General features: G+C 60.4%; 1 protein-coding gene and 1 long non-coding RNA gene across 2 annotated transcripts; one reads left to right on the top strand and one right to left on the bottom strand.

The window, feature by feature from the left end:
• Positions 1 to 1,297: 1,297 nt before the first annotated feature.
• On the top strand, positions 1,298 to 24,812 carry COL2A1 (collagen type II alpha 1 chain). The gene is made up of 54 exons (XM_063420979.1): positions 1,298 to 1,592; positions 3,458 to 3,658; positions 4,327 to 4,343; positions 4,543 to 4,575; positions 4,691 to 4,723; positions 4,853 to 4,906; positions 5,153 to 5,254; positions 5,571 to 5,648; positions 5,937 to 5,981; positions 6,063 to 6,116; positions 6,207 to 6,260; positions 6,377 to 6,430; positions 6,511 to 6,564; positions 6,653 to 6,706; positions 6,843 to 6,887; positions 6,988 to 7,041; positions 7,148 to 7,192; positions 7,312 to 7,365; positions 7,446 to 7,544; positions 7,672 to 7,716; positions 8,143 to 8,241; positions 8,602 to 8,655; positions 9,224 to 9,331; positions 9,496 to 9,549; positions 9,698 to 9,796; positions 10,388 to 10,441; positions 11,476 to 11,574; positions 11,657 to 11,710; positions 11,860 to 11,913; positions 12,081 to 12,134; positions 12,227 to 12,280; positions 12,371 to 12,415; positions 12,730 to 12,828; positions 12,914 to 13,021; positions 13,101 to 13,154; positions 13,393 to 13,446; positions 14,078 to 14,131; positions 14,215 to 14,268; positions 14,339 to 14,446; positions 14,565 to 14,618; positions 14,706 to 14,759; positions 15,171 to 15,332; positions 15,412 to 15,519; positions 16,427 to 16,534; positions 16,714 to 16,767; positions 16,933 to 17,040; positions 17,399 to 17,452; positions 17,539 to 17,646; positions 17,756 to 17,809; positions 17,921 to 18,028; positions 18,936 to 19,224; positions 19,710 to 19,897; positions 20,401 to 20,643; positions 21,420 to 24,812. Exons 1-54 carry the CDS (start codon positions 1,445 to 1,447, stop codon positions 21,564 to 21,566), a joined length of 4,521 nt encoding a protein of 1,506 aa, XP_063277049.1. The 5' UTR covers positions 1,298 to 1,444; the 3' UTR covers positions 21,567 to 24,812.
• On the bottom strand, positions 3,394 to 12,802 carry LOC134563161 (uncharacterized). Its single transcript, XR_010083330.1, has 4 exons — positions 12,670 to 12,802; positions 11,648 to 11,776; positions 6,184 to 6,249; positions 3,394 to 3,533 (listed from the first exon to the last, which is right to left on the bottom strand). It is a non-coding gene; the product is annotated as an uncharacterized LOC134563161 (long non-coding RNA).
• Positions 24,813 to 24,823: the final 11 nt, after the last annotated feature.

The following is a 24,823-nucleotide window of genomic DNA, read 5'->3' as shown; positions in this document are numbered from 1 at the left end:
CGGTCCCGGCCAGATCCGGCCACGCCGAGCGCTCTTCCACCTGCTGGGGGTGGGAACCCCGAAATCCCCCAAATTGCCCTCAAACCACTCCCCCAAAACTCCCCCCAAACCCCTCAAAATCATGAAAAAAAACCCCACAAAAACAAAAACAAGTCCCCCCAAAAATCTCCCCAAAAACTCCCTCAAATACCTCCAAAAAAATTTCCCTCAAATTCCCCTCAAAGCTGCCTCAAATCCCCCTCAAAAAACGTGAAATCCCCCTCAGACCCCCCAGTCCCCCTCAAAATCCCCTTAAATGTCCCTCAAAAGTCCCTCAGCCGCTCCCCAGAACCCCCTCAGATCCGCCCCAAATCCCACCCTAACTCCCAAAAATCTGAGGGAGTTTTATGGGGCATATGGAGGAAATTTGGGAGGGATTTGGAGGAATTTTGGTGGGATTTGGGGGGAGAGGATGGTCCCGGGGCCCGATCCAGGCTGGCTTTGGGGTCGGAGGGCTTTCCCCGTGTCCCCCACCTTGATCTCACAATTGTCGCCGGGAATTCCGCCGGGAATGGGGACAAGGAAAGGGAGGAGGGGTCAGGCTGGGCCCGAGGGGGCCCCAGAGGGGGGCGGGGATTTGTGGACATCGCGAGGGGGGCAGGGAGGACCGAGCTGGGCGGGGGGGGGGGTCCCATCCCTGGGCGGGGTCGGGGGTATCCCGATTTTCCCAGGACCCGGGAATGGGATGGGATGGGATGGGATGGGATGGGATGGGATGGGATGGGATGGGATGGGATGGGATGGGATGGGATGGGATGGGATGGGCTGAGCTGCCTCATCCCCCGCATCCCCCCAAACTCCACACCCCCAAATCCCACATCCCCCAAACTCCACACCCCTAAACCTCACACCCCTAAACCTCACACCCCCAAACCCCAGACCCCCACACCCCCAAACTCCACACCCCCAAACCTCACACCCCCAAATCCCACATCTCCCAAACCCCACACCCCCAAACTCCACACCCCCAAACCTCACACCCCCAAACTCCACACCCCCAGACCCCCAAACCCGACACCCCTAAACCCCACACCCCCAAACTCCACACCCCTAAACCTCACACCCCCAAACTCCACACCCCTAAACCTCACACCCCCAAATCCCACATCTCCCAAACCCCACACCCCCAGACACCACACCCCACATCTCCCCTCAGCCCGGGTCCCTCCTCCCGCTCTGGGCCGGGGGAGGGCCCGGGGGGCCCGGGGAGGGCTCGGGAGGGCCGGCCCGGCTCGGGGGCCGGGGGAGGGTCCGGAGCCACCGGGGGAAGGTCCGGGGGGCCCGGCGGGGCCGGGCCGGCTCGAGTTACAGCTCCGGGGGGCGGCGGGGCCGGGACTTAAACGGGGCCGCGGGGCCGAGCGGGCACTGCCGGCCCCGGGCGCGGATCGGGCGCAGCCGCCTCGCCATGCCCGGACACCGCCCGGCCCCCGGTGGCCGCCGCTCGGAGCCCGCAGCCACCGGCGCCGTCCCCGGAGCCGCCCCCCGGCCGGGGCTGCTGCTCCTCCTCCTCTTCTGCCTCGCTGCCGCCGCCGCCGCGCAGGACCGAGACCTCCGTGAGTGGCGGGGATGGGGACAGGGAGGGGACGGAGCGGGGACAGACAGGGGACAGAGCGGGGACACAGAGGGTGAGGGATGGGAAAGTTTTGGGGCATCGCGGGGGGGGGCGAGGGGGACACGTTGAGGGAAAGTTGGAGAAGGGGAGGGGGGGACAGCGCGGGGACAGCGGGGGACAATGGGGACAGTGGGGAGAGGGAGCGGAGAGGGGATGGAGGACAACGGGGGACAGCGGGGGACAGCGGGGGACAGCGGAGAGAGGGAATGGAGGACAGCGGGGGACAGCGGGGGACAATGGGGACAGTGGGGAGAGGGGATGGAGGACAGCGGGGGACAGCGGGGGACAGCGGGGGACACCACGGGACGTTTCGAGATGGACAGAAAAAGTTTCAGAGTGGAGGGGGGAGAGCTCGGAGGGTGGGGACACCGGGGGACAGCGTGAGGACAGTGCAGGACAGCACTGGGACAGCGGGGAATGGACGAGGAAAGTTTCAGTGCGGCGGGGAGGGGACGGAGCAGAGCGTGGGGACACCGGGGACTGCAGGAGGAGGGTGGGGGACAGCAGGAAGGCACCGGGGGACAGCGTGGGGACACTGCGACAGAGGCACAGGGCACGGGACAAAGAGGGAGAATTTCGAGGCAGTTCTGGAGACAGCAGCGCAGGGGGGGGTGGGACGGGGACACACTGGGGGATACCGTAGGGCAGCATGGGGACACCGGGGAACGTGTCAGGGAAAAGTGGAACAACCTTGCTGGGGCGAGGAAGGGCAGCGGGGGACAGGGAAGGGACGGGGGGACCGCACGAGGGAAGTTGGGGACATCGAGGGACAGTGGGAAATGAAGCAGAACAGGGAGGGACAGCGAGGGGACACGGGGGGCAGCCTGGGGGGACAGTGGGGGGGGAAGGTGGGGCAGGGAGGGACAGCGTGGGACACTGGAGGATGGTACAAGGCAGGTGGGGGACACGGTGGGGACACTGGGGGACAGTTTGGGATTCTGGTGTGTGGCATGGATGGAGTTTAGGGACATGGGGACGCACAGGGACAGCCTGGGACAGGGATGGGACAGCCTGAGATGGCCAGGGGGGCCACAGGTGGGACATGGGGAGAGCAGGTGACAGTGAGGGGACAGAGGAACAGCCGAGAGTGTAGGAGATGAGCTGGAGCAGGGGCATGCTGGGGACAGACTGGGGACAGCCAGGTCTGGTTGAGGTCACAGGGCCTGGCTTGGGGACAGGGGGTCCACTGAGGGCCAGCCCTGGGCTGTGTCCTGGGGCCATCCTTGGGGACACTGAGGAACGACCTGGGGAGATTCCAGGGACTCTGGGGGCAGCTGGGGACCCCGAGGCACCTCCTGGGGACACCGGGCAACCTTCTGGGGACCCTGGGAGCCTCCGGAGACCCCCCAGGAGCACCCGGGGGTCACCCGTGAGTTCAGCCTGGGGACACCAACGCCCCTTGTCCCGAGCCCATGGGGACACTGGTGCCACCAGAGCTGCGGGAACCTCAGGGACATTGGGGGGACCCGGGGTCAGGGCGAGGGAGGTGTCACTACTCGGGGCTGTGTCCCCTGCGTTGCTTCGGGGCCTCCTCGGGGGCTCAGAGAGGGGCTGGCAGTGCCACCACCCCCTGCTGGCTGTCCCCGTGCTGTCCCCGCGCTGGCCCCGCAGCCGAGGCTGGCAGTGCTGCCACCTCCCTCCTGGCTGTCCCCGAGCTGTCCCCCCTCACTGGGAGGTCCCGGGCCCCTCTGGATCCCCCTTCCTCCTCCTCCTCCTCCTCCTCCTCCTCGTGGCTGGCAGTGCCATGCTCCTTACCCCGCGCTGTCCCCGCGCTGTCCCCGCGCTGTCCCCGCGCTGTCCCCGCAGCCGAGGCTGGCAGCTGCCTGCAGGACGGGCACCGCTACAGCGACAAGGACGTGTGGAAGCCGGAGCCGTGCCGGATCTGCGTGTGCGACACGGGGACGGTGCTGTGCGACGAAATCATCTGCGAGGAGCTGCGGGACTGCCCCAGCCCCGAGATCCCCTTCGGAGAGTGCTGCCCCATTTGCCCCACCGAGCAGCCCAGCGGTTGTAATTTATTTATTTCCCTTCATTAGCGAATTAATAAATAAATTACCCGGCCATGGATGATGCCATCCATGCAGCAATGCAGGGAAAAGGCAACTTCACCCCAAAGCAACGGGGGGAAATCAGCCCCAGGGGAAAAAAATCATCGAGGTTTTTAGCCCTGGTTGAAAATTTGGAGGTTTTGGGGGGTTTTAGACAGAAAAAAAAAATGGGGGAAAGGGTAGTGGGAGAGGATTTTGCACCCCCGGCAGAAGGGATTTGGTGGAAATCCCCTGAAATTGTGGGAATGCACCCCAAAATGAATGAAAACCCCACAGAAAGCCCCAATCCGGGCTCCCAGTTGTGGGATTTCACCCCAAAAATGAAAGAAAACCCAAAACCCGCCTCCCCCAAACCTCCAAAAGTTGCCTTTTTTTAACCCTTCCCTGCCCCAGCTGGGGGGGGGGATTAAAGGGTTGAGCATCCCCAAAAAGCCTCCAAACCAGCAAAAAAAGCTCCCGAGACCCTCTCACTGCTGGCCCCGCTTTGGGGGAGCCCCCAGTGCCCCCCAGTTTGGCCCAACAGCCCTCCCAGGATGGAGCCACCTCGTGTTGCCCCCACCCCAAATTCGTGTGTGTCCCCCCCACTAATTTCTCTTTATTTTTCTTTTTTTGGGGGGATTCCTACAGGGCAGCCTGGCCCCAAGGTGAGTGAATTCGAGGGGCAATTGTCCCGAATTTTGGGGTGTTTTGGGGGATTTTTGGGGCCTGTGGAGGGAATTTCGGGTCAGTTTTGGGGTCTCTGCCTTGGGGGGCTCTTGGGGTGATTTTGTGCTCATCCCTGGGGGGCCACAGAGAGGAATTTTGGGGCAGTTTTGGGGTCTCACCCTTCGCTTCTCCTCACAGGGACAAAAAGGTGAACCCGGTGACATCAAAGATGTGAGTGGTGGGGACACCCCAAAAAGGGGCTGGGGCAGGGAGGGGGGGTTGGGACACCCCAAAAGGGGACAGTGCCCTTCCAGCTCTGATGTCACCCCCCCTTTGTGTCCTGCAGGTCGTAGGACCCCGAGGACCCCCGGGCCCGCAGGTGGGAGCAGCTCCAGGCCGGGAAATCTCTGGAATTTTTGGGGGAGGGGGGGGCGGGGGAGGGGGGGAAAGGGGGGGGAGGGGACTCATGACGCCCCCTCCCCCATCCTGTTCCTCCCATCCCCCGCAGGGCCCTGCAGGTGAGCAGGGACAGCGAGGGGACCGCGGCGAGAAGGGTGAGAAGGTGAGAGGGACTCCCAAAATCCCTAAAATTCCTCTGGGAACTCCCCCAAATCCCCAAAAATCCACTGTGACCCTCCCAAAATCCTCCTAAAGACCTCCCCCCAAAAAGCCAAAAATCAACTGGAAACCCCACAAAATGTCCTGTGTTCCCCCAAAGCCCCCCAAATTCCCCTGGGAACTCCCCCAAAATCCTCTGTTACCCCCCCAAATCTAAATCTGGTGGGGTTTTTTGTCCTCCCCATTCCAGGGCGCCCCTGGCCCCCGGGGCAGGGATGGGGAACCCGGAACTCCAGGAAATCCCGGCCCCCCGGGACCCCCGGGACCCCCGGGACCCCCCGGCTTGGGGGGGGTGAGTATCTGGGGGGAGATGGGATTTGGGAATTGCGTGAGCTGAGGGGAATCTGGGTGAGCTTCGTGGAACTTTTGTGGGAATTGAGGGGGATTTGGAGGGGATTTGGAGGGAGGTTGAGGTGATTGGGGGGTGGAGAAGATTTGGGGAGGTTTTGAGAAGGGTTTGGGGGATTTGAGGCAATTTGGGGTGGGTTTGAGTGCAGTAGAAGGAATTTTGATGGGAATTGTGGGGGTTTGATGGGAATTGGGGTTTTTTGAGGGGAAATCAGGGCTTTGGGGGGTCTCTGGGGTGCTGAGCCCCCTTTCCCTGGCAGAACTTCGCCGCTCAGATGGCCGGGGGCTTCGACGAGAAGGCTGGAGGGGCTCAGATGGGCGTCATGCAGGGACCCATGGTACTGCCACCCCCAAAACCCCCTAAATCCCCCTCATGTCACCCCAAATTTCCATGAACTGTTCCCCAGATCCTCTTAATTCCTCTCAGAGCCCATCAACCACCTCTAAATTCCCTCAATTTGCCCCAAATCCCCCCTGCTCACACCCCCAAACCCCTCCCCACCCCCATGCAATCCCATCCCATTTGGGACCCCACTCCAGGACTCCTAGTTTTGGGGGCTTTGGTGGCTCCGGGGGTGTCCCCCCATGGTGTCCCCACCCCGTGTGACATTGCTATGTCCCCCCAGGGCCCCATGGGACCCCGTGGCCCCCCCGGCCCCTCCGGCTCCCCGGTAAGTATTGCCCCCCTCCTCAAAACCTGGGGTGTCTGGGCTGGCTGGTGCCACCCCCGCTGATGTCACCTTGTCTCGCAGGGTCCCCAAGGATTCCAAGGCAACCCCGGTGAGCCCGGTGAACCAGGCGCTGCTGTGAGTGTCCCCAAATGTCCCCAGTCCCCCCCAAACCGGGGCACTGCCAGTCCCCGGTGTCACTCACTGCCACTTCTTTGTCCTCTTCAGGGTCCGATGGGTCCCCGGGGACCTCCGGGACCTCCTGGCAAACCTGGAGATGACGTGAGTGACATTTTTGACATTCAGCCACGGTGGCACCGCCGAAGCCAGGCTGAGAAGGGACAAAAAGGTGACATTTTTGTGTTCCCAACCTCTCAAAAATCCCATATTCCCCACAGGGCGAGACTGGCAAACCTGGGAAATCCGGCGAGCGTGGCCCCCCCGGCCCCCAGGTGAGCATGGGACCAGTGGCCCTGCGACAAAGCCACCGCTGTCCCCTCCCTGTCCCCAACTCTCCCTTTGCTGCCTGCAGGGCGCTCGAGGCTTCCCCGGGACCCCCGGCCTACCTGGAGTCAAAGGCCACCGGGTGAGTGTGTCCCCTTCTGTCCCCGTGTCCCTGTGTCCCCCGGAGTGGCTCTGGCATTGTCACAACCCCGCCCTGTCCCTGTCCCCAGGGCTACCCCGGCCTGGACGGCGCCAAGGGAGAAGCGGGAGCACCTGGAGCCAAGGTGAGAGAGGGTGACAGTCCCTGGGGCTGAGGAAAATTCCCTGGGTGTAGCGGTTGTCCCTGTGCCGGGGTGACTGTCCCCTGGCCCTGTGACACCAGGGGACCATCCCCGTGTTCACCCCTGTCCTTCCCTGCAGGGCGAGTCCGGCTCCCCAGGCGAGAACGGCTCCCCCGGCCCCATGGTGAGTGCGGTGCTGGAAAAGGGAAACTGAGGCACGGCCAGGTGGCCTTGGGAAGGGCCAGCGCCCCCCAGGCCTCACCTGTCACCCTCTGTCCCCACAGGGTCCCCGCGGGCTGCCCGGAGAGCGAGGACGCCCGGGCCCCTCGGGCGCTGCGGTGAGTGCGGTGTCACCTGCGGCGCTGGTGGCACCCAGGGGTGGCAAGGGGGACCTGTCCCCCGCCCTGGGGACCACCCGTGACCCCCGGCACTGTCTCCCCACAGGGCGCTCGTGGCAACGATGGCCTCCCAGGCCCGGCCGGACCCCCTGTAAGTCCAGGGGGGGTTGGCGCATCCCTGGCCCTTGTGTCACCCCCCCCGCGGGGACAGCGGAGTCCCCCAGAGGCCCCCCGAGCCCAGGGGAACCCTCACACTCCTCTCGTCCCCAGGGTCCCGTCGGCCCCGCAGGAGCCCCCGGCTTCCCCGGCGCCCCCGGCTCCAAGGTGAGGGGAGAGGGGTGGTCTCAGTGGGGACAGAAGGGTCCCGATGTCACCCCTGACCCTCTTTGTCACCTCCCCCCCAGGGTGAAGCGGGACCCACCGGAGCACGAGGACCCGAGGGTGCCCAGGGGCCCCGCGGAGAATCCGGGACCCCTGGCTCGCCTGGCCCCGCCGGCGCCCCAGTAAGTCCCTGTGTCCCCCCACCCTGGTGGCTTTGTCCTCCTGCATTGTCCCCTGAGCTGGGACCCGTGGGGACAGGGCCGGATCCGGGGAAACTGAGGCACGGAGCTCAGCAGGGTCTGCTTGTAGGGGAACCCCGGGACCGACGGCATCCCCGGAGCGAAGGGATCGGCGGTGAGCGGGGACGGGGACAGGGATGGTGACGGGGACAGGGATGGGGACGGGGACAGGGATGGTGACAGGGTTTGGGGTGTCCCAGTGAGCCCCTGGGGATGGGGACAGGGACTGGCCTGAGGTGAGGAGTAGGTGCCGAGGGCTGCGCTGGGATCTGGGGACATTTGGGTCCCCTGGGGGTCGTGGGGCACTCAGGGGTGGGGGACACCGGGGGACACTGGAGGACGCTGGGAGACAGGGAGATGTATGGGGACACTGGGGGAATGCTGGGGGGTACTGGGGGACACTGGGGCTGGGTGGAGATTGGGGACAGGATGGGATTTGAGCTGCTGAGACACAGGAACAGCCGGCAGAGGGGGAGACAGTGGGGACAGTGAGGGGACGCAGGGGCTTCGCGGGGTCCCTGACGTTCCCCGGTGTCCGCAGGGCGCTCCAGGCATCGCCGGCGCTCCAGGATTCCCCGGCCCCCGCGGCCCACCCGGGCCCCAGGGAGCCACCGGCCCGCTGGGCCCCAAGGGACAGACGGTGAGAGACCCCCGAGACCCCGATGTTCCCCCGGGGACCGGGCCACGCGCAGTGACCGCGCCCCTGGCACTGACCACGCCCCTGACACCGCCCACTGACCACGCCCACCCACCAATGCAGACCACGCCCCTTCTGTCCCACGCCACGCCCCCTTCGCACCTTCCCCGTTTCGGTGTCGCCTCCCCAAAGTCACCCCCGAGGCACCCCCGGGTCACTTCGGGGTCACTCCAGGGTCACCCGGCCCTGACCCCTAACGGGAATGGGGATGGGGATGAGGATGGGGATGAAGACCTGGTGACCAGGCCAGAGATGGGGTGGGGACAGCTGTGGGGATGCTGTGACATTGTGCCCCCTCCCCAGGGCGAACCCGGCATCGCGGGATTCAAAGGCGAGCAGGGACCCAAGGGAGAGACGGTGAGTCCGGGCTGGGGGCACCCCAAGCCCCCGGCCAGGGATCAAGCCCTGATCCTCGGTGTCCACTGAGTGTCCATCCCCGGCCCCTCACTGCCCATCCCGGTGTCCCTTCCCAGCCTGGGGTCCATCACCAACCCCTCACTGGCCATCCCTGGCCCACACTGACCACTGGAGAGTCACCCCCTGACCCCTCACTGCCCCCTGAGGGTCCCTCCCCACCCCAGGGTCCATCCCTGGCCCCTCTCTCCCCTCCAGCACCTCCTAACAAGCCATTCCCCTAACAGGGCCCCTTCAGGGGCAGCGTCCCCCTCCCACAGGGGGACAGTGGCCAGGGGGACAGTGGGACAATGGCCACAGTGTTTGCGTGTCCCCCCTCGAGGACGTTCCCCCCGCTTGGGGACATTCCCCCCTCGCCTCATTAACCACCATCAATGGGGCCCTGCCGAGCCCCGGCGCCAGCGGGACACAAGGGGGACACAAGGGGGACTCGGCTTTATGGGATTTGTCCCCAGGGGGGTCGGGGAGGGGATGAAGGCTCCTTGTGACCCCTTTTGCTCCTCATCCTCAGGGCCCCGCAGGACCCCAAGGTGCCCCTGGACCGGCTGGGGAGGAGGGGAAGAGAGGAGCCCGTGGAGAACCTGGAGCTGCCGGACCTTTGGGGCCACCTGGAGAGAGGGTCTGTGGTGCCCTCGACCCCAAAAACCAGCTCTGATCTCAAAAGACTGACCCCAACCGCCAAAAAAACTCCCTCATCCCAAAGAGCTGACCCCAATCCCAAAAATCCTCCCCTTGACCCTAAACCCCTCCCCTGACCCTACAAATCCTTGTCTTCCCCCACAGGGCGCTCCCGGCAATCGTGGCTTCCCCGGGCAGGACGGGCTGGCTGGTCCTAAGGTGGGACTCTGGGGACACCAGGGGTGTCCCGGGGGTGACAACCCCAAACTGACCCCGAATCCCCCAAACTGACCCTGAATCCCCCAAACTGACCCGAATCCCCCAAACTGACCCCAAATCTCCCAAACTGACCCCAAATCCCCCACAGGGGGCCCCAGGTGAGCGCGGCCCTGCTGGCCTGGCCGGCCCCAAAGGAGCCACCGGTGACCCTGGACGCCCCGGAGAGCCTGGCCTGCCCGGAGCGAGGGTGAGGGACAGCGGGGACACCAAGAACAGGGACAGGGTGGCACCTGTGGGGTCTGGGGGATGGATTGGGGGTGGTCAGGCCCTTTCAGGGTCAATGAGGGGATTTGGGGGGTGGTTAAGCTGGGTTTGGGGTCACTAATGTGCTTTTGGGGGTGGTTAAGGTGTTTTGGGAGTCAATAATGTGATTTTGGGATCGGTTTAAGGTGCTTTTATGGCTGGTTAAGGAATTTGGCGGGGTAAATGAGGTGGTTTGGGGTTGATAAGATGCTTTTAGGGTTGTTTAAGGAGCTTTTGGGGTCACTAACGTTCTTTTGGGGTTAGCCAAGTTGCCCTTTGGCATTAAGACTTTTTTTGGGGTTGTGCTTGGTGCTAACTTTGGGATTAATTAAGAAACTTTGGGGTTAATTAAGATGCTTCCTGCTAATTCAGATGCTCTTTGGGATTCCCAAGGTGCATTTAGGGTTCCCAAAAATCCTCCTTGGGGTTCTCCTCTCTTTGTGGGGAGCACAGATGCCCTTTGGGGTCACCCCATGGCTATGGGGTCAAGCCCCCCACACTGGGGGATGTCTCTAAACACTTTTTGTCCCCACAGGGTCTCACGGGCCGCCCTGGGGACGCTGGGCCGCAAGGCAAAGTCGGTCCCACAGTGAGTGACACCCCGTTAGGGGTTTTGGGGTTGTTTGGGGTGGTTTGGGGTTTGGAGTTTGGGGTGGTTTGGTGTAGTTTGGTGTAGTTTGGTGTAGTTTGGTGTTGTTTGGTGTTGTTTGGGGTGGTTTGGGGTTTGGGGTTTTTGGGGTGGTTTGGGGTTTGGAGTTTGGGGTAATTTGGTGTAGTTTGGTGTTGTTTGTGGTTAGGGGTTTGGGGGTTGTTTGGGGTGGTTTGGGGTAATTTGGTGTAGTTTGGTGTTGTTTGGGGTTGTTTGGGGTTGTTTGGGTTTGGAGTTTGGGGTAATTTGGTGTAGTTTGGTGTTGTTTGGGGTGGTTTGGAGTTTGGGGTGGTTTGGTGTAGTTTGGTGTAGTTTGGTGTAGTTTGGAGTTTGGTGTTGTTTGGGGTTGTTGGGGTTTGGAGTTTGGGGTGGTTTGGTGTAGTTTGGTGTAGTTTGGAGTTTGGGGTTGTTTGGGGTTTGGAGTTTGGGGTGGTTTGGTGTAGTTTGGTGTTGTTTGGGGTGGTTTGGAGTTTGGGGTGGTTTGGTGTAGTTTGGTGTAGTTTGGTGTAGTTTGGAGTTTGGTGTTGTTTGGGGTTGTTGGGGTTTGGAGTTTGGGGTGGTTTGGTGTAGTTTGGTGTAGTTTGGTGTAGTTTGGAGTTTGGGGTTGTTTGGGGTTTGGAGTTTGGGGTAATTTGGTGTAGTTTGGTGTTGTTTGGGGTGGTTTGGAGTTTGGGGTGGTTTGGTGTAGTTTGGTGTAGTTTGGTGTAGTTTGGAGTTTGGGGTTGTTTGGGGTTTGGAGTTTGGGGTAATTTGGTGTAGTTTGGTGTTGTTTGGGGTGGTTTGGTGTAGTTTGGTGTAGCTTGGTGTAGTTTGGTGTAGTTTGGTGTAGTTTGGAGTTTGGGGTTGTTTGGGGTTTGGAGTTTGGGGTGGTTTGGTGTAGTTTGGTGTTGTTTGGGGTGGTTTGGTGTAGTTTGGTGTAGTTTGGGGTGGTTTGGGGTGGGCTGCTGTCCCCGCTGACCTTGCTGTCCCCACAGGGTGCCCCCGGTGAGGACGGACGCCCCGGACCCCCCGGCCCCCAGGGGGCTCGGGGCCAGCCCGGCGTTATGGGGTTCCCCGGTCCCAAAGGTGCCAATGTGAGTACAGACCCTTTTCCCTCTAAAAATACCCGGGAATTCTCCCTGGGGCTAGAACCCCAAATCCTCCTACCTTCTGTAGGGTGAGCCTGGAAAAGCTGGCGAGAAAGGACTTCCCGGAGCGCCAGGACTGAGGGTGAGGTTTTCTGTCCCCACAAACATCAAAAATTCACATTATGGTGCCACTCCACCCTAAAAGCCCCTGAGGGGGGAAACTGAGGCATGGGAAGGGGGGGGATGGGTTTTATGGGATTTGGGGCTCAGTGGGGTTTCCCTTCTCCATAGGGACTTCCTGGCAAGGATGGAGAGACGGGAGCTGCCGGCCCCCCAGGACCTGCCGTGAGTGCAATGGCTAAAACTCCCAAAGTTGGGCTAAAACCCCCCTGGATCTGCTGAGGGATCAAAAAATCCACAAATTTGGGCTTATGGGATTCCCAAAATCTTGGGGTGGGGGGAGTCTGAAATCCCAAGGTTTTTGGGGTCCTTAAGCAGCATCTGTCCCACAGGGCCCAGCAGGGGAGAGGGGAGAGCAAGGAGCCCCCGGCCCCTCTGGCTTCCAGGTGAGCACAGGGATTTGGGATTTAGGGTGATGCCACCCCAGCCCCTGGGGGCTCGCTGTCACTGTTCTCACGTGGCTCCTGTCCCCTCCCAGGGGCTGCCAGGCCCACCAGGTCCCCCCGGCGAGAGCGGCAAACCCGGAGACCAGGTGAGACCCCCCTGTCCTCCCCCCAGGGGAGATCAGGATCCCCCAAATCCCCCAGCTCTGCCCCCAAACCTGTTTGTTCCCTTCCCACAGGGCATTCCTGGAGAAGCTGGAGCCCCCGGGCTTGTGGGTCCCAGGGTAAGTGTCACCTGTCACCTGTGGGGAGTCCCAAGGTGTCACCTGTGGGGGCTTTGGGGGGGTTTCAGTGTCACCTTTCCTGCCAGCCCAGGGACGTGTTCATCCCACAGGGACTTTGGGGGGTCCCAGGGCCTGGCCCCACCCAGGGCCAGTAGCTCCATGCTGGCTCTGTCCTCATCCCAGTCCCTCCCAGTCCTCTCCCAATCCATCCCAGTCACTCCAGGGCAGCATGGGGCGATGCCCTGCCCACTCACCTTGGTGCCACCCCTGCCGGTGTCCCCGTGTCCCCGCTGAGCTGTCCCTGCTGTCCACAGGGCGAGCGTGGCTTCCCCGGTGAGCGCGGCTCTCCCGGCGCCCAGGGCCTGCAGGGGCCCCGCGGCCTCCCCGGCACCCCCGGCACCGACGGACCCAAGGTGGGTGACACGTGGGGACAGCGCCGGTGGCTCGGTGCCATCACGGGGGGGGTGACACCTCAATAACGCCCCTTTGCTATTTTAGGGTGCCACCGGCCCTGCCGGCCCCAACGGCGCCCAGGGACCCCCGGGGCTGCAGGGAATGCCTGGGGAGAGAGGAGCCGCCGGCATCGCCGGTCCCAAGGGGGACAGGGTGAGTGACAGTGACACAGGGGTCACGGGGTGCCACCAGGGCTCAGCTGGGCTCATGCTGGACCTGTCCTGCCCCACAGGGAGACGTCGGAGAGAAGGGACCCGAGGGAGCCCCCGGAAAGGACGGAGCTCGCGTAAGTGGGACGGGGAGGGGACACTCATGGTGGCCAGCCAGGGATGAGCCCTTTGTGGCCGGCCTGGGACACTTGTGGTGGCCAGCCAGGGGTGGTCCCAATGGCCAGCCAGGGATGCTTGTGGTGGCCATCTAGGGACACTCCTGTGGCCTCATGCTCATGGTGGCCGGTGAGGGATGTCCGTGGTGGCCACCCAGGGCCCCTCGCCGTGGCCTCACTGTCCCCTCTGTCCCCACAGGGTCTGACCGGTCCCATCGGCCCCCCCGGCCCCGCTGGCCCCAACGGCGAGAAGGTGAGAGTGGGGTGGCCCTGCTGCTGCTCCCATAGGGACAGACCCTACCCCATCCCAAGGACAGATCCCACCCCATCCCCGGGACAGACCCCACCCCATCCCCGGGACAGATCCCACCCCATCCCCGGGACAGACCCCACCCCATCCCCGGGACAGATCCCACCCCATCCCCGGGACAGACCCCACCCCATCCCAAGGACAGATCCCACCCCATCCCCGGGACAGACCCCATCCCATCCCCGGGACAGATCCCACCCCATCCCCGGGACAGACCCCACCCCATCCCCGGGGCAGACCCCACCCCATCCCCGGGACAGACCCCACCCCATCCCCGGGACAGATCCCACCCCATCCCCGGGGCAGACCCCACCCCATCCCCGGGGCAGACCCCACCCCATCCCCGGGACAGATCCCACCCCATCCCCGGGACAGACCCCACCCCATCCCCGGGGCAGACCCCACCCCATCCCCGGGGCAGACCCCACCCCATCCCCGGGGCAGACCCTACCCCATCCCCGGGGCAGACCCCACCCCATCCCCGGGACAGACCCCACCCCATCCCCGGGGCAGACCCCACCCCATCCCCGGGGCAGACACATCCATCCCCCAACTCCCCCTCCTCTCTTTCCAGGGCGAGTCCGGCCCCCCGGGCCCATCTGGAGCCGCCGGTGCCCGCGGTGCCCCGGTAAGTGCCACCTGTGCCCCCCACGGTGCTGCCGGTGCCACATTTGCCCCATTCCCTTGATTTTCACCCCATTTCCCACACAGGGAGAGCGCGGAGAGCCCGGAGCCCCTGGCCCTGCCGGATTTGCCGGACCCCCAGTGAGTTCTGTGCCCAGTCCGTTCCCGTGTCCCCAGTGGCCACAGACCACTCACCGTGGCTCTTTCCCAGGGCGCCGATGGCCAGCCCGGAGCCAAGGGCGAGCAGGGGGAGCCCGGCCAGAAGGGCGATGCCGGAGCCCCCGGGCCTCAGGGGCCCTCCGGGGCTCCTGGACCGCAGGTAGGTCCAGCTGGGACCCCCAAAATTGTGCCTGAGCCCTTGTGGGGGTCCCTCCTCCTGGGAATTCCAGGAATCTCTGGGTCATGACTGTCCTGACCGGTTTTCTGCCTCTTCCCAGGGTCCCACCGGTGTCACTGGTCCCAAAGGAGCCCGGGGCGCTCAGGGACCCCCGGTGAGTGTGGAGGGGGGGGGGGGAAGGGGGTGGGGGATGGGGATGGGGGAGGGGAGGTGTCTGAGCCTCTCTTGCCTCTGTCCCCAGGGAGCCACCGGATTCCCGGGAGCCGCTGGACGTGTTGGACCCCCCGGCCCCAACGTGAGTCACTGGGGGCAACTGGGGTCACTGGGGGGAACTGGGGGCAACTGGGCTCACTCGGAGCAGCCAGGATGGGTTGGGAAGATCTGGGATTGCTCTGGACAGTTGGGATCACTGGGGTCATTTGGGAACAGCTCATTTTGGGACAGCTGTGATCCCTCAGGAAGCTGTGGGATCACTCGAGACAGTCGGGATCAGGCAGGATCGCTGACCCCCAGCTTTGGGGGCTGGGCAGCTGCCACTCCCCACGATGTCCCCAACGCAAAGTCACCCCTGTGTGCCACCAACCAAAGGCACAGTCCCTGAGCAGCACCAGGACTCGGATCGGGAATGGATCAGGAATGGATCAGCGATGGATCAGGATTATGGAAACCCCTCCTGAGTTGCCTCTGACCCCGATCTCTCTTGCAGGGTAACCCTGGCCCCCCCGGGCCTCCTGGCTCCCCAGGCAAGGACGGTCCCAAGGGTGCCCGGGGCGACACGGGACCCACAGGCCGAGCGGGGGACCCGGGGCTGCAGGGCGCTGCCGGCCCCCCGGGTGAGAAGGGCGAGCCCGGCGAGGACGGCCCCCCGGTAATTTGGGATTTTAAAACAGTCCCCTGGACCCTCCGCCACCCCCCGAATGGCACTGACCCCCTCTGTGTCCCCGCAGGGTCCGGATGGTCCCCCTGGTCCCCAGGGGCTGGCAGGGCAGCGTGGCATCGTGGGGCTGCCAGGACAGCGCGGCGAGCGTGGATTCCCAGGGCTGCCTGGGCCCTCGGTGAGCAAAACCCTAAAAAAACACCAAAAAACCCTCAAAACCCCACAGTCTGGGAAGAAATGGGAGCTCATCAGAGGCAATTTTGTGGCGCAGAAGGATTTCGGGAGGGTGGGGAGTGGTGGAAGCTGCTCAGCCCCATCCCGGTGTTCTTGGGGTCGCGTCTCTTTCCCGGACAAAAGAAGGTCCCAAAATCTCCCAAGGCTCTTCCCCACTGACAGAGCCATACACCTAAGCAGCGTGATGCATTTTCCATACAAATTCGCTGTCGATCCCACCCTTTTCCCACCGGGAATTTGTGCCCCCGAGCTCTGGGGAAGTTTGGGGCAAAGGAGGATTTGAATTCCCTCCCTCTCTCCTGATTTCCTGCTGCTTTTCCTCCCTCAGTCCACCCGGCACGAGGGGTTTGGGGCCAAATCCCGGCTGTGCTCCACGTCCCTGGGACAGCGGGGATGTGCAGGGCTTCGGGAGGATTTAATTCCTGCACGGAATTTAATTCCCACCTGGAAATCCCAAGAGCTGTCAGCGGGAGCTGCCGTTTCTGTGCCGCTCCAGCTCGGGAAAAGGGATCGGCGGGGCTGGGAGAGGCTCCGGGATGTGGAGCGGCAGGAATTGGGATCCCCAGATGGCCATGGAATGGTTTGGGGCTGGAAGGGACCTTGAGGATCGTCATTCCCATCCCGGGAGTTGTCCCTGCACGGGGCTTGGAGCCAGCTGGGAGGGCGGCAGGTGTGGGATAACCGGGGCTGGATGAGCTCGAAGGTCCCTCCTAAAAAATCCCGCGATTCCACGATCCCGAGGGACAGATGGAAAAGTGGGAGGAAAGCCCAAATCCGATATTTCCCTGCCCTTGGAGCAACGATCCCTCATCCCGGACTCACTCACAGGGAGTCTTCCTGGTTTTTTTTAGGGAGAGCCTGGAAAACAGGGAGCACCTGGATCTGCTGGTGACCGGGGACCCCCTGGTCCTGTGGGACCCCCTGGGCTGACAGGGCCTGCAGGAGAGCCCGGCAGGGAGGTAGGAAAATTGGGAATGTATGGAATATCCAGGATGGATCCCTTCCTGATCCTATGTAGGGACAGCCCTAAGGTTGATCCCGGAAAATCCAAGTACATTTTTACCATAGGATTTTGCCAGGAAAAAGGAGTTTTCACCCCATCCCAAAGGCAAAAGCTGAACTCCTTCTCTCTTCCCAGGGAAATCCCGGCTCTGACGGACCCCCAGGCAGGGATGGGGCAGCTGGAGTGAAGGTGAGCTCATCCCAGATTTCTCAGTCCCTGGAGGTCCCGTTACCCCTGTGCTCAGCCCCATCCCAGACCCGGAATTCCTGACCCCATTCCCTTGTCCTGGATCTCTCCTGGTCCCATCCAAGAGCCGGAATTCCCACGGTTCCTGACCCCATTCCCTGTTCCCAGGGTGATCGTGGCGAGACCGGCCCTGTGGGTGCTCCCGGTGCTCCCGGCGCTCCTGGCGCTCCTGGCCCTGTGGGACCCACTGGAAAACAGGGAGACAGAGGAGAGACGGTGAGCGGGACATGCTGGCATGGGGGGAGACTGGAATTACCAGGAATCATCCCAAATCCGGGGCATGGAGCTGCCTGGGATCATCTGGGAATGGCACTGGGAGCAGCTCCGAGCATCTTCCTGAGGATTCCTGGGAGCCTGGTCTGGGATCTGCCTGGGAGCTCCAGGAGCTGGAACCGGGAATGAGCCAGGAACTAAAACTGGGAATGAGCCAGGAGATAAAACTGGGAATATCTGCAGTGCCCTGGGCAGCTGGAAACATTACATCCCAAATCCCAAATCCCACAGCCCACATTCCCACACCTCAAATCCCAAATCCCATTCCTGCTGGTTTTGACTCCCCTCCTTTCTCCCACAGGGTGCTCAGGGTCCCATGGGTCCCTCCGGCCCTGCAGGCGCTCGGGGGATGCCGGTAAGTGATTCCCACCTGGAATTCCCAAGATCCCAGTTTGGGGTCCCAGTTTGTGATCGCTCCTGACCCTCTGTGTGCCCTTGCAGGGTCCCCAGGGGCCGCGTGGGGACAAAGGCGAGGCGGGCGAGGCCGGCGAGCGCGGCCTGAAGGGGCACCGGGGCTTCACTGGGCTCCAGGGGCTGCCCGGGCCCCCCGTAAGTGCCAGGATTTGGGATCACAGCCCCCCACAGATCCCAAATCCCACACCCCAAATCCCACATCTCCTGTGGGATCCCAAATCCTCCATCCTCCCGTCCTTCCCAGGGTCCTTCTGGAGACCAGGGCGCTGCTGGGCCTGCAGGTCCCTCTGGACCCAGGGTAAGTCCTGGAAGTTTGGGGGGGAAAAGGAGGTGCCCCTGGACCGGTGCCATGGCTGCGGGTGGCAGCCCCATCTCTGCTGTGCCCTGAGCCCTTTTTGGGGTTTTTCAGGGTCCCCCCGGCCCCGTGGGCCCCTCAGGCAAGGACGGCTCCAATGGGATGCCCGGACCTATCGGCCCCCCTGGGCCCCGCGGGAGGAGCGGCGAGCCCGGCCCGGCGGTGAGCAGGGACAGCAGGGGAGAGGGATCCTGCAGGGGAGAGGGATCCTGCAGGGGAGAGGGATCCTGCAGGGGATGGGGGATCCTGGAGGGGAGAGGGATCCTGCAGGGGAGAGAGATCCTGCAGGGGATGGGGGATCCTGCAGGGGAGAGGGGATCCTGCAGGGGAGAGGGGATCCTGCAGGGGAGAGGGGATCCTGCAGGGGAGAGGGATCCTGCAGGGGAGAGGGATCCTGCAGGGGAGAGGGATCCTGCAGGGGATGGGGGATCCTGCAAGGGAGAGGGATCCTGCAGGGGAGAGGGATCCTGCAGGGGAGAGGGGATCCTGCAGGGGAGAGGGGATCCTGCAGGGGAGAGGGATCCTGCAGGGGAGAGGGATCCTGGAGGGGAGAGGGATCCTGCAGGGGAGAGAGATCCTGCAGGGGATGGGGGATCCTGCAGGGGACAGGGGATCCTGCAGGGGACAGGGGATCCTGCAGGGGAGAGGGATCCTGTAGGGGACAGGGGATCCTGCAGGGGACAGGGGATCCTGCAGGGGAGAGGGGATCCTGCAGGGGAGAGGGATCCTGCAGGGGAGGGATTCAGGGAGATACAGGAGGGGAAGGATTCAGCAGGGCAGGGGTAAGTTTTTCCCCTCAGAAACAAACTGGAAAGCGTAGCTCTTTTTGGGTTCAATGATGAAATGGGGCTCAAACTGAGGTTGGGAAGGTTCTGGAGGATTAAATAACCGAATTTTTGCCCCTTTTTCCCTCAGAAAGACAATGAGAAGTGGGGACCCTCTGTGCCTGGTGATAAATTTGGGTTCAAACTGGGATTTGAAGGGTTTGGGGAGGATTTAATAGACTAAAAGACCCCATTTTTGCCCAACCCCCAGCCCATCACCCCATGACCACTCCTCCCTCCCGCAGGGCCCTCCCGGTAACCCCGGCCCGCCCGGCCCCCCCGGGCCCCCCGGCACCGGTATCGATATGTCGGCGTTCGCGGGGCTGGGGCAGCCCGAGAAGGGCCCCGACCCCGGGCGCTACATGAGGGCGGACGAGGCCGCGCCGGGGCTGCGGCCGCACGATGCCGAGGTGGACGCCACCCTCAAGGCCCTCAACAACCAGATCGAGAGCATCCGCAGCCCCGAGGGCTCCCGCAAGAACCCGGCCAGGACCTGCCGAGACATCAAACTCTGCCACCCCGACTGGAAGAGTGGTGAGAGGGAGGCTCCAGCCCTGTGTCCACCCCTCTGTCCATCTGTGTCCACCCCTCTGTCCATGTGTCCATCCCTCTGTCCATGTGTCCATGTGTCCATCCCTCTGTCCATGTGTCCACCCCTCTGTCCGTGTGTCCACCCCTCTGTCCATGTGTCCATCCCTCTGCCCATGTGTCCATCCCTCTATCCATGTGTCCATCCCTCTGTCCATGTGTCCACCCCTCTGTCCATCTGTGTCCATCCCTCTGTCCATGTGTCCACCCCTCTGTCCATCTGTGTCCATCCCTCTGTCCATGTGTGTCCATCCCTCTGTCCATGTGTCCACCCCTCTGTCCATCTGTGTCCATCCCTCTGTCCATGTCCATCCCTCTGTCCATCCCTGCCTCTGTCTCCCTCCTTCCTCCTTGTCCCCCCACACCCCACGCTGACCTCCCTGCTGACCCCACGGCCGGGCGGTCACTCACTTGGTGCCCTCCGCCTGCAGGCGATTACTGGATCGACCCCAACCAGGGCTGCACCCTGGACGCCATCAAGGTCTTCTGCAACATGGACACGGGGGAGACGTGCGTGTACCCCAGCCCCGGCAGCATCCCCAGGAAGAACTGGTGGAGCAGCAAAGCCAAGGAGAAGAAGCACGTCTGGTTCGCCGAGACCATCAACGGCGGCTTCCACGTGGGTGTCCAGGATGGGCCTGGAGAACAAACAGGAAAAAAGGGGTGGGGGTACAGTTTTACAGAAAAGTTGGAGGTGATGTCCTTCCTTGGGGTGAAATTCTTGGTGGGTCTATCAGATATTGGGTGATTTGGGGGTTCTATAGGAATCTTGGAGCTGATGTCCATCCTGGGGGTGGAATTGGTGGTTGTTGATTTAGGGGATTTAATGGAAAATTTAGAGTTATGTCCCTCCTTGGGGTCAAATTCACGATTGTTGGATGAGAAATGGTTGATTTGGGAGATTTTATGGAAAGTTTGAAGTTGATGTTCCCCCTTGGGGTGAAATAGATGGCGTTTGGACCAGAACTGGTTGGTTTAGAGCCTTCCATGGAAATCTTGGCATCAGGCAGTGACACCTAGGAAAAGCACAAAAGTGACACCTAGGACTCCTCTGGAAAAGCAAACCCTGGAAATCCCCCCCAAAAAAAACCCTGAAGCTGAAAGTTTCTCCCCTCCCCACAGTTCAGCTACGGCGCTGAGGACCTGGCGCCCAACACGGCCAACATCCAGATGACCTTCCTGAGGCTGCTGTCCACCGAGGGCTCCCAGAACGTCACCTACCACTGCCGCAACAGCGTGGCCTACCTGGACGGGGACTCGGGCAGCCTGAGGAAGGCGCTGCTCATCCAGGGCTCCAACGACGTCGAGATCCGCGCCGAGGGCAACAGCAGGTTCACCTACAGCGTGCTGGAGGACGGCTGCACGGTGCGCGCCGCGCGGGAACCGGGGCGGCATCCGGGACACGGCGGGGTTAACGCGGGCAGGAGAACCCTCCCGAGGGAGGCCAACCTGCGAGGTGACAGCGCCGTGTCACCAAGTGCCACCAGGCTTTGTGTAGCTGGCCAGGGGTGTCCAGAGATTGGCCCGTTTTTCAATGTTGTCCCATCAGAAACACGCTGGGAAGCGTAGCTCTTTTTGGGTTCAGTGATGAAATGGGGCTCAAACTGAGGTTGGGAAGGTTTTGGAGGATTAAATAACCGAATTTTTGCCCCTTTTTCCTTCAGAAAGACAATGAGAAGTGGGGACCCTCTGTGCCCAGTGATAAATTTGGGTTCAGACTGGGATTTGGAGAGGATTTAATAGACTAAAAGATCCCATTTTTGCCCATTTTTCCCTCAGAAACACACCGGGAAGAGGGACCCCTCAATGCCTGCTCATAAATTTGGGTTCAAACTGGGATTTGGAGGGTTTGGGGAGGATTTCATAGACTAAAAGATCCCATTTTTGCCCATTTTCCCCACAAAAACACACCTGGAACAGGGACCCCTCAATGCCTGCTCATAAATTTGGGGATTTGGAGGGTTTGGGGAGGATTTCATAGACTAAAAGATCCCATTTTTGCCCATTTTTCCCTCAGAAAGACAATGAGAAGTGGGGACCCTCTGTGCCTGGTGATAAATTTGGGTTCAGACTGGGATTTGGAGGGTTCGGGGAGGATTTAATAGACTAAAAGATCCCATTTTTGCCCATTTTTCCCTCAGAAACACACCGGGAAGTGGGGCAGGACTGTCATCGAGTACCGCACACAGAAGACCTCGCGCCTGCCCATCGTGGACATTGCACCTTTGGACATTGGGGGGCCCGAGCAGGAGTTTGGGGTCGACCTCGGCCCCGTCTGCTTCTTGTAAAAAACAAAAAAAAAAGGATTTTTTGGTGTGGTTGTTTGGTTTTGGTTGTTGTGGGTTTTGTTTGTTGGTTTGGTTTTTGTTTTTTTTTTAAAAAGCCCAGCCTAATTACTTAAAAAAGAGAAAAAAAAAAAAACCACAAAAAACGGGATCCACCCCAAAAAGGAGCTGAGAAGTTCTGCACTGAAAGGGCTCACCCCGAATCAGGGAGCAACCACCTCATCCCAACACCAGAATCAAAGGAAAAACCCATTAATATTTATTTATTCTCTTCCTGGAAGACCTGTTTTTGAGGTCAGGTGGAGGTGGGAATGTCAGTGATCCCTTTTTCCCTGAAAAAAAAATGGGATTTCAGTAATCCAGGTATCAAAAATCCCCTCCTCACCCCAAATTTGCCCCTTCCCCCCAGCAGGAGTGTTCATGTATGAGTTAAAAAAACACACAAAAAAACCCAAAAAATGGTGCTATTCTTGTAAAACAAGTCTGTATTTTTTAACATCTGTTGGTATAAAATGAAAAAAAAAATTAAAAAAAAAAAAAACCTTTTGGTGGAAAGTAAAATTTGAGTTGAGTCTTTTTTTTTGGGGTGTGCTTGCAGTGATTCAAATATTTCCATTTCAACCACTATAAAATTCTTAATGTTGGGAAAAAATCCATTTAAAATCCTCATTTTGGGTTAAAACCACAAATTTTTTGGGTTGGGATACTTCAAACTAATGGGGAAAAGGGGGGGAGGGTGAGAAATCTCCCACAAAAAATAAGAAAAGGGAAAAATTTCAAAGTGAAAAATGTTGAAGTGGAAAATTTTGGAAACGCAGGAGGTTTAATTGTGGAATTCTTGTCCCACAATTAAGATTGGGACAATCCCGGTGTCACTAGGGGTTGCTGTCCCCTCCTCCCCACAGATTTTATCCTGTTTTTTTACCTGAAAAACCTCAAATTGGGCTGTTTTGCAACACCAGAAGCAGGAGATTCCGTGGTCCTCTCCTCTTGCTGTGCCATAAAAACTCCCATATAGAAACTCCTCTCCTCACCAGGCTGTTCATTACAGGCAAAAAGTTCATAAATGGGATTTTTTTTTTGTTATGATCTTGACAAAAATCAGCCCAGTGACCCCGAAGAGCCCCAAACCTGCTCAGATTTCTCATGCAGGAGGCCCCAGGCAGCTGCTGGGTGAGGAATTCCTGAGTTTCATCCCAATTTTTTTGGGTCAAAACTCCTCTTTTTGCCTCTGTGGATAATAAAACTTCACCTGGAGAAATTATAACTGAAAAATCTTTTGAAAGACAACTTCAAAAAAGCCATTTTGGGGCAGAATTTGAATTTTAAACCCTCCAAGTTTCAAGCACAGCAGCTGCCAGTCATGACCAAGCACCAAAACATTGGCAGGGGAAATTCATTAAGGAGGATTGAGGGATTAAAGAGGATTTTCCACCCAAAAATGCCCTTTAGGAGGCTCTCTTAATGATGGGGGCTCTGCACAAAGGGTTTGGGGTCAAACCTTTCCCCTCCGGGCGCAGCCAAGCAGCAAATCTGGGGGTCCCTGCTGGGGGCAGCCCCCCCAAAAACCCCTCCAGGATCCTTGGAAAAGTGGGATGGTGCAGGGGGTAAAGAGGGGGAAAGGGAGTGTGGGGAGACACCCAGAAAATCAGGATGGGTCTCAGCCAGGAGGGGAAGAAAATGGAGGAAAAGCAAAGTTTGGGATTTCTTCCTTTTCCTTAAAAAAATGAAAGGAAAATTCAGTGACAATGGGGGGGATTTGTGGGATAAGTTTTGGGTCACGCTGGAAGGAGGCTGGGATTGGGATTCTGGGCACTGTCCCAGTTGGGAATGGGCACCTGGTTCTGTTTTCTTCCCCTTATTTTCCCCAAAAAAATCCTGGGAAGGGCTGGGAAAAACGGGACTTTTGAGCCTGGAGAAGGGAAGGCTCCAGGGTGACCTTTCAGGAGAGCTGGGGATGGGTTTGGGACAAGGGACAGAGGGACAGGACATGGGGATCCCACTGGGATCTGGAGGTTTGGGTGGGATTTTGGGAAGGAATTCCTCCCTGTGAGGGCAGGGAGGCCCCGGGATGGAATTCCCAGAGGATTCCCCATCCCTGGGATGGTGGGAGGTGGAATGGGATGAGCTTTAGCACCCCTCCCAACCCATTCTGGGATTCTGTGGGAATCCATCAGTAAAACAGGAATTTTGGGGCAAAAGACACCACAGAAGCAATCCTGGCACAGCACTGGGACAAACCTAGAGCTTTTCCCTAAAAAAAAAAAAAAAAAAAAGGACAGCACAGGGAAAGATCTAAATCATTTTTAATGAAGGATTCAGCCCTAAAAATGCTGCAGGGGCAGGAACCTCCTGTTGGAAAACACAGCAAAGTGTGGATTTTGTGTCACCCAAAAATCCAGTGATTTTTCCACTGAGGAAGGATTCCCTCACCTGTAGCTGTGCCTGGCTCCTGAATCCCACGGGAAACGACTGAAATTCCGAAAAAAAAACCTCCCAAAAAGGGGCAAAATGCCAAAAGGGCTGCGGGGGCGAGGTGGCAGCTGGATTTTCCTCGGGATAGCGGCCGGCAGGAATGTCCAGCTCCCAGCAGGGAGGCCTTGGAATCCCAGCCTCCCACAGAACCCCCTCCAATCCCTGCTGCTTTGGGAAGTGGAGCACAAAAAGCAGCAAATTCCCGGATTTCAAACCCCAGGGAAGAGCCTCTGGATGCCAAAGGGGTCGGAGCCACGGGGAAAAAGGAGGAAAAAGTTCATTCCGAAGATTTGGGTTCTTTTGCCTCCTTCCAAGGTGTGACAGAGGCACATTCCCCGGTGGGAACTGTCCCTTTTTTGGGGTCCTGAGGTGCTGCCACCACTGAGCAGGAAAATAAATTAACTTCCCCTGGAAAAAAATAAATTCCTCAACTCTCCAAAATTAAATCCTTTTACCTCAAAACACCCTGACAGCGCCAAGCTTCCAGAACAGGTGCAAAACACTGTAAATCTTTGGGTATTTCAGCCCTTAATTCAGGAGGGGAAACTTCCAGATTCCTCCCTGAAAAGGAAGGGAAAGAGCAACCCCCAGCAGGGCTCCAAAGGGCCCCAGATGTGCCAGGTTTGTCCCAGCAGAGCCACTCACGGTCCCTTCACCGCCAGCCTGAGGTGGTTTCAGGGCTCAGGGTGCCCCGGGGTGCTCAGGGTGCGCCCCGGGGTGCTCAGGGTGCGCCCCGGGGTGCTCATGGTGCGCCCTGGGGTGCTCAGGGTGGCCCCCGGGGTGCT

This window comes from Prinia subflava, chromosome 34 (assembly GCF_021018805.1).
Source record: "Prinia subflava isolate CZ2003 ecotype Zambia chromosome 34, Cam_Psub_1.2, whole genome shotgun sequence".
NCBI classification, from domain to species: domain Eukaryota; kingdom Metazoa; phylum Chordata; class Aves; order Passeriformes; family Cisticolidae; genus Prinia; species Prinia subflava.
This window is presented reverse-complemented; position numbering and strand designations above follow the sequence as displayed.

Excerpts from the sequence above, each read along its gene's own strand:
- COL2A1 (XM_063420979.1), top strand. The coding sequence starts at position 1,445 with ATGCCCGGACACCGCCCGGCCCCCGGTGGCCGCCGCTCGGAGCCCGCA. Across the intron at positions 6,117-6,206 it reads CCGGTGAACCAGGCGCTGCT|GGTCCGATGGGTCCCCGGGG; the intron begins GTGAGTGTCCCC and ends TGTCCTCTTCAG. Across the intron at positions 9,550-9,697 it reads ACGGGCTGGCTGGTCCTAAG|GGGGCCCCAGGTGAGCGCGG; the intron begins GTGGGACTCTGG and ends AATCCCCCACAG.